This window comes from Corylus avellana, chromosome ca5 (assembly GCF_901000735.1).
Source record: "Corylus avellana chromosome ca5, CavTom2PMs-1.0".
Taxonomy (NCBI): domain Eukaryota; kingdom Viridiplantae; phylum Streptophyta; class Magnoliopsida; order Fagales; family Betulaceae; genus Corylus; species Corylus avellana.
In genome coordinates, this window is record NC_081545.1 from 13,221,793 (window position 1) to 13,230,052 (window position 8,260).

At 36.2% G+C, this 8,260-nt stretch overlaps 1 protein-coding gene across 2 annotated transcripts; it reads left to right on the forward strand.

Annotated features, from left to right (window-relative positions):
- The first annotated feature begins 2,105 nt into the window (after nt 1–2,105).
- LOC132181430 (glucosidase 2 subunit beta) lies at nt 2,106–6,254 on the forward strand. 2 transcript variants are annotated; one of them, XM_059594639.1, is made up of 6 exons: nt 2,106–2,401; nt 2,581–2,694; nt 4,217–4,312; nt 4,853–5,035; nt 5,138–5,288; nt 5,417–6,254. In XM_059594639.1, exons 1-5 carry the CDS (start codon nt 2,260–2,262, stop codon nt 5,245–5,247), a joined length of 645 nt encoding a protein of 214 aa, XP_059450622.1. In that variant the 5' UTR covers nt 2,106–2,259; the 3' UTR covers nt 5,248–5,288; nt 5,417–6,254. The 2 variants fall into 2 exon arrangements, with proteins under 2 accessions (XP_059450622.1, XP_059450623.1); XM_059594640.1 differs by having other exon boundaries at nt 5,463–6,254.
- Nucleotides 6,255–8,260: the final 2,006 nt, after the last annotated feature.

The following is an 8,260-nucleotide window of genomic DNA, read 5'->3' on the forward strand; positions in this document are numbered from 1 at the left end:
ATTTGTTCGTGCGTTGAAGCAGTGGTTACCTTAAAACCTTGGTTTTAAATTCAAGTTTGTTTTCAAATGCAGGGATTAGGATCCATTTCCATAGAATTAAAGATAAAATCAAATCCTTAAATACATACATGCATTTATTTTAGGGCAAAGTTGTTTAAAATTTAAATGCTATCAATTTCTGTTTAGGAAACAAAATATGTTAATCAAATTTCAAATCAATTGAGCCCAATTTTTATAATTAAAATCTTATCTCGTTTTGGAAAGTATAGAAATCAAGATTTTACCCTTGCTGTAATTTGGTTTTAGAGAAAAAATGACTTGGTTCTGTTTGAATTTGCAAGGCAGTACAGAGACTAAGGGCTTTACAAAATTACAAGAAGAGAAATAGAGCAAGGTAAAAAGAGGAAATAAGTAGGCTGTGCAGGCTGCAGCTGTTGTGCGTGAATCATGCATGGACATGAGCTGCAGGCAGCCTGCAGCTGTTTCTGCATGAAACATGGAGAAGGAAAAGCCACGGAAGACATGGAAGTCAGCTTGGATCATGGGGCTGAATAGCTGCTGTGTCAGAATGTGCTGTGGTGGCTGTCAGTCAGGTAAAGGTTGCACACTTGTGTCTGATATGCATTCATATCTTTTATTATCTTAACATTTTGTTGTATTCTCCTTAAACTAGGCATTAATAATTATTTTCCTATTGCTTTTCATACATCATTGTCTGTGTAATCTCATTTTGCAACTCGTTCAGGATCAGGACTCATATCTTTCAAAGCTGAGAGCCTGTGGAAAGAATGATAACTCATTGGCCATCTTTTGCGGCAGAGAATCACAGCATATGACCTGCAAGCAAAAGACCTAGGATAGGATTACAGTTGAAATGAAGATGCATAAAGGAAAAAGCCTCCCATTGGAAGTGCTTGTAAATCTAAATGACCCAATCAAAAGGAATTTGCTAGATTCTTTGTGAAAAGCACAGCTAAATTACATTGCAGAGGCAGAAACTTAGCAGCACCACCAGTGAGGTCCACAAGAGCATCCTGAACAAGCCCACCTTCTAATGCCTCAAAAGTTGAAGAACCATGCAATTTGGCATGTGCCTTCTCCAATATAGAGACCCAGAGCTCATCGCCCTTCCTGCTAATCACATCAATAACTAAAAGAAACTATTTTAACGAACTTCAAATATCTCTCATGGCAAGGCATAAGAAATATAGCAGCATGGTCATTCTTCTGGATAGAGAATTGACGAGACAATCTTCCTTCATAGGACCTAAAGTAATGTTGTTTTATGGAATAGAGACGGTTCCCATTCCAAGTAGGAGAAATAGTCTATGAGTTGCGAAGGTTGACAATGTTCTGGCATAGTAGATTTGAAATAGTATGGACTAATGAGCAATGCAACTTATGCAAAGAAAAAGAGAGTAATGCATAGGAAATCATGAGACATTTATTGTGAGAGTCTGGGAAGATTTAAAGGTACTGCTACATCTCACAATTTAATCATAATGAAATGGTGGAATGTAGAATTTCTCAAGATTTTAATGAGTTATTTAGTAGATTATGATAGGATTGCCTTACAATTGAGATAGTGTATGACAATAAAATTGAGTCCTTAGTCATTTATTTTTTAAAAAAGCAAGATGATTATCTCTCATACAACTGTCATATAACTATGACAACGTGACAATGAAAATCAATTTTTGCACCAACCATTGTAAAAGATAAAAAAACTAAGGGTTAATTTTTACTACCACATCATTATGGTTGTATGTCAGTCGTATAAGAATCTACTAAATAGGATTACTCGCTTATAAATTCAAGAGTAATTCTATTTAGTAGACTCATGTACGACTGCCATATAATAGAGATGATATAACAGTAAAAATTAATCTTTTTTTTTGACAAGTGCTGATCTAATGACTGAATTTTAATAAACAACATTACTCTAAAATTCAGTTAATTACAAATAAATAAAGAAAAAGAAAAGGAAAAGCGAAAAAACTTGAAAAAACTTGAAAAAACGAAGAAGCAATATCCTTAGTCTCTTTGGCACGTATATGTAGGGACTCTCTACAAATTACAATAAATAAAGTTGAGCTCCCACACAGGAAGATGCATTTCAACCAGTGAGTTGGGGTCAAGGCGAGACCGACTTTATAGTAGACTCACTAGACTCCATTTGTAGTTTTGTACAGCACCAAAATAAAAGGCCAACAGAATGCCATAGTGCCCAAAGAAGCGACTTTCAGGTTCCCAACAGACATGGAGGCCAGTTATCATCGGAATTTCCTCTGCTTCAGCTTCAATTTTAGCTTCACTACTCTCCTCTTCCTGTCGTTCATCTTTGCCACCTCCTACGCCTCTCTCCTCTCCAACCCACCCCTTCTCGGAATTCACCCTCTCGGTACCACTCTATCTCTCTCTGACTATGCTATTGCTATATTAGCCTCAGAATGTTTGTCTTTGGAGCCTGTTAAATGGGTTTTCGGGGATATTAGGTCATACCCAGATGTCCAATCGGTATGTTCTTATGCGATTTCCATTGAATTCTTGAATTTGAAGTTATTTCTGTGGTGGTTGCAGATGAGAAGTACTTTAAGTCAGACGTTATCAAGTGCAAGGACGGGTCAAAATCCTTCAGCAGAGACCGTGTCAATGACGATTTCTGTGACTGCGTTGACGGGACTGATGAGCCAGGTATTCACTCACATTCAATTTAGACTCTATTTTACTCTAAATTTAGAAATCTCTATGCATGGATATGAGTAATGGTTACTATAGTTGATTCAGAACTTTGATTTCATCTTTTATTCCAATTAATTAGGTGTTGAATGCTGTGTCCACATGAAAAAATAAAAATAAAAAAATAAGTTGATACTGACGAGTGTACAAAAACGGCCTTTAATCATTTGTGCAGATTAGACTTCAGCATTATTTTTCAAGATTCTAATTTCTTTTTCCACTTTCATAGATTATGGGTGAATCTAATTGCTAAGATCATCAAATCTACAATGTTTTTGTTTTGTATAATAAAATGAATCAGAGAAATCAGGTAAATGGTCTTATGCCTTTCTGTAATGCTGGTGTGACATGGTTATGTTGCAATCTGAAATCTTGTCCATGAACTTATGTAAAAGATTATTATCAATTTTCTCATGCTGGACGTGTACTTCATTGGATAGTCTTATTGATAATTCTTGGAAACCAGATGTTAAGTGAGATCAAACAGGCATGAGGGCTAGAAAATGGGAGTGCTTGATTGTTTTGGTAGTGTTAATGGACGCTCCTAAAATGATTGTGTTTTACTCTATTTTTATCTGCAAATAAGAGATGGATTCTGATTGTGAGAAGTCTGGTGGAAAGTCACCTGGAATCTCATCTCTACATTTATATGGTACCATTGTTCTCTTTGAGCAAAGTAACCGCCTTCTTTGGGAGCAGTGAAACTAGTCATCCTCTAATTTGAATCATCACAGCATTACTTTCCTCACAAAATTCATAGCTGTCCTGTTGGTTGTCTGTTTACACCTGTAGGGGGAATTTTTTTAGGAAGTTACAACTTTTTTCCAGATTCCAATTCTAATTCTTTGTTTCATAAATCCAGATTCTTACATAAAAATGTAAGGCTAAAATGCACTTGCACGTTAAATACAATTTTATTTACATCCCCTGGATTTCTAATTTTTCTAGTCATACTCCCGGTAACTTTTCTAGTCATACCTCCTGTAGTATTCTGCTATTCTAATAAACTATTTCCATCCTTCAAGTCATTAAGGACAATTATTTTCATGAGATGCAAGTGCCCCCTCAGACTCACCCACTGACATTGGTCGTTAATAAGATCCCTATAGCACCAAATTATTCTTATGTGATTTGTGTTTTTTTCATTAATGATTTTAAATAAGAAGTAAATAAGAATAGTCCATTAGGAAAATTGGAACCAAAGAGATATCAAAGTTGATCATTTGGACCTTTCAATTCATAGATGTGGATCTCGGACCTTTGAATAGAGATATTTCCAAAGCTCACAAAATGGAAGAAGGAAAAAAGAGTATAGGCCTAAATAGAATTACATCAAACAACAGTGAATGTAGATGTATCTTACACAAAATATAAGTGTTGTGCATTACATTGAAAATCAGGAATTTTCTATTTATCTTGCTTTCTAACGACATTTGTATTATGGCAAGTAATTTGATCTTGTGTGTTGCATTTGCAGGAACTTCAGCCTGTCCGGCAGGGAAATTTTATTGTAGGAATGTAGGAAGTACACCTCAGTTTATATTTTCTTCTCGCGTTAATGATCGATTTTGTGGTGGGTAATATCATTCCAATTATTTCCTCCTTCTAATAGATCTGGGTATTGATTAGGGCCTTAATTTGTTTTCATTCAAATCCCACAGCTCTTAGGTCTCTTGTTTTCCTGATCTTGTTGGGTGTTATCTCTTGTATACTTTATATGTACTTGGATTGCGCTCCTTGTACTTTTAATAAATTTGTTTATACTTATGAAAAACATTTGTTTTCAATTTTGGAGACTTAAGTGGAAAAACCCGTGTCAGGAACTATGCCTCTGGCCTTGAAATGGGATTGATGAATGATCTTCCTAATGGAGGATATATTTGTTGTGAGGCTTCATATTGCTGGAGCCCCTTTGTTGAAGGTCTAAATGATCCATGGATATGTGGCTTGATGGCATGTCTCCTAAGATCAAATTCTACTTGCTGGTCATGTTATTTCCATATTTGATTTTAGATGTGTGAACCATTTAAATTGTTGCCCTTCTTGCAGAGATTGTCATAATTAAGTGTTTAATAAGATTCTGAGTTCTAGTTACGGATTCAATGCTTTCTAGATTGCTGTGATGGAAGTGATGAATACGATGGCAGCATCAGTTGTCCCAAGACATGCATCATGGGTGGGAATATTGACTACAAGACTGGCAGTTATGTCTCAACTGTCCGTGATACAGGCTCCATTGATGCAAAAGAAACCAAAAATGGAGCTAATTTGGAGGACTTGATTGAAAAGCTTAAAGGTATTTTTTGTTCACTGTAGTTTAAGTGCAGTTGAAGATTATATATTAGTTGATATGAATTGAAATAATAGTTGATATGAGTTTGGGGTTTTGTGGTTCCAGGTCTGAAGGTAATAATAGTCGTACAGGTGATTCTTGTTGGTGGTGTGGTGGTTTACATTTACCGGATAGTCAATCGCCGTGTCAGATCTAAAAGAAGACGTTATCGTTGAAGAAATCTACCACCCACAGTGTAGCTGACTATTTTATTTTGGTGAGAATACTTGCCTGTTTTCCAATTGATTTGAATTCCCACAGTTACCCTCTCGTTTCTGAAATATATTCAGACCCTATAATGTTGATTGGCTGATTTCATAATCGTTCTTTCACTTATGTTTTAAGGCTTTCAGCGCATTGATTGCTTTCTTGTGGGGGTGCTTTCTTCCAGATTTGACTATTTCCAAGCCTGACAGGCTTTAGTCTTGATTTCAAAGTCTTGTTGCATCAGTACAAGTATTTGCTGCTGGGCAAGGAACAAAATAGTGGACTGATATCTATCTGCTGCAGTGCTCAAATATTGGAAGTTATGAAAGGCTTTGACATAAAGGAAATGGAACAGATTTTGAGCTCGGTTTCATGGATAGTCTACACAAAGTAAGACAAATACTTGCTGCCTCACTTCGAAGACTTTCAGTGAAATACAATACAGAGGGGAATTTGTTATACTTGTTACCCTGTAAAAGTAAAATTTCTTACAATCAAGTGCATGATTGTTCTTTTTGATGTTCACTTGAACATAATATTTCATAGGTCCAAATGAATGATATACACAGGATGGTGCTTCCTGCAAATCCGCTTGTGCTTTGAGTAGTCTCAGAAGATGTGGATGTATACAGCAAATTGTGCCCCACAATCCCCCAAAATCATGCATATCCTAGTATTTGGTCTTCCCAATAGGGTCATTATAACATTAGTCTTCAGAGTGCTCTCTTTACTAGTATATAATTGAAATGATTTCAAAGACTTTTCAGGGTCTGCTACTGAGCTATTGGGAAGCTGCTAACCAACAATCAGCATTTAGCTCAAACTGAAACATGATATCTTGTATTCTTGATTGTAACAGGTCTAATGGTAATCTAAGATTTATGCTTTCTTTGTAATTGTTCAGTTTTAATGGGCTTTCCGTTATGACTGTTTTAGTTTCTCTTTTGAACTGTTGTATGGAGATTAGGGGGGAGTAGTTAGAGAATCGGTGAGTCACGACTCAAGAAGTATATAAAACCCAATTTCCTTTGGACTTTGTAATTAAAAGCTTAGTTGTAAGGACGTTGGACTAGCCTCCAACTTACCCATTTCATTCCAGTTTGTTCATCATTTCACTTTCATCTCTCCATTCTACAATTCCAATTACATCAAAATAAACAATCAAAAAATCCATTGCATAGGAATAGGATTGTACATTTAGGCGGATTCTAACCGCAACTAACTGCTATATGCATATACGAATGTGGTTAGCAAAAAAACACTAACCGTATATGCGGATAATGATTTTAGGGTATGTTGGTACGGTTAATAACAACATTCGCATATATATATATATACAAATTCAACAAAATGACATCGTTTTGGATTTGGTATAGGGTTTTATTTTATTTAATATTTTTTTTCTCTTTGATCTCATATCTCACAGACTCACTCACGCAGTGACACTGCACTTTCACTAGGCAACTATTGTCATCCACTTGCAACGATATGGATTTCATCTAAAACACTAGGACTAAAAAAAAAAAACTAAAACATGATTAAACTATTTTAAAATAGGCCATAATAGAGACCCAAAGAAGGCCCAAAAGACTAAAATAGGTCCAAAATGCCCATTACCTGATATGCAGCTAATGATTAATGATTGCGCAAATAATAGTTAGTAATCGCAGGATACGAATGCGGATGTGGTTACCTAAAAGTGATAACCGCATTATGTTGATGAGGATACGGATATTGCCAATAATCGTTTATATCTCCACAAGCCCAACCCTGCAAGGCTGCAAAGAAATACAATCAAGATTTACTAGTGTGTAGTTTTTTTACCGGGGTTAATTTTGATTTTGCTAATTTTGTGCAGTTTTTGTCTTCATTTATCTATTGCATTCCAATGAGTTTGAACTTACTCCAAATTTTAAAAAAATATATTAATTTTCTTTTTTTCCTAATTAAAAAGGTTAGGAGGGGTGATTAGAGTTGCTATTTTACCTGAGCATAACCATAGTAGCTCATTGAGCGCAAAACCACCAATGAAACAGTCATTCTCCATTAAAACACCCTCACACACTCATACAAGGACAATACTAAGTAAAATGGGCTAAAATGAGTTGAAGAGTCGAAGAGGGTGGGCTATTTATAAAAGACAAAAGCGCTAAGGATAATAATGATTTGCTTTGGCAAGTTTGCGTATAGTCGAAGGTTCGCTGTACTATTACCCAATAATTATAGGGTTTTAGGTCAAATGTTCAGAGATAGGGTTAAGATTGAATGTTCGGTGGTCCACACTAAAATATTCTTCACTAAGGTTTGGCTCGAACCTTCGGTTACAAGGCTTCAAACATTCGGCTAAAACCATAAGTCAAAATTGTTACTTTCAAGTTTCAATGAACCCTAAGCAACCATTTAGCCTCTCTAGAGCCAATACAACCTTAATTAAACACTTGGCGTATTGCATGCTCAATTCCTAGTCGGCCACAATCACGACCCAAGGGAATGGGCCCTGTAGAAGCCCATCAGGGATGCTGCATACTCCCACACATCCAATTTCGTCAGGCCCAAGAAATAAAGCGCAAGCTTCCCTCGACTGCCTATGGAAAAACACCCGCTGAAGGAAAATCTACAAGATCACGGAATCATAGGGAAATCGAGGGATGGGGCGCTAAAAGATCTTCATTTATGGGAGGGAACCCTTCCCGAAAATCAAGAAGAAGGCATACCACCCATGGAAACCAGCTGGAGGATCCGACACCCCACCACCAAATTGTCGTACCATATTCAATTCTTTCCAAACCTGCGGAAATGATCGCATGCAGGTTCTATGTATCTCACTCTAATTATTCTTGACATTGTCTTGTCTTTCATGTTTTAATATTATCAAGTGTTTATCTATGTTTGACTTAAGCGTTGAAAATGGTATTGCTGCCTTTTTTTCTCTTTATGTGTGGCTCTCACTACTAATACTCAAGTTTTTCTTGCGGAACCAGT

Bases quoted from the DNA above. Each gene is read 5' to 3' on its own strand.
- LOC132181430 (XM_059594639.1), top strand. From the start codon at position 2,260: ATGGAGGCCAGTTATCATCGGAATTTCCTCTGCTTCAGCTTCAATTTT. The intron at 2,695-4,216 runs GTATTCACTCAC...TTGCATTTGCAG, and splicing joins TGACGGGACTGATGAGCCAG to GAACTTCAGCCTGTCCGGCA. The intron at 4,313-4,852 runs GTGGGTAATATC...AATGCTTTCTAG, and splicing joins CGTTAATGATCGATTTTGTG to ATTGCTGTGATGGAAGTGAT.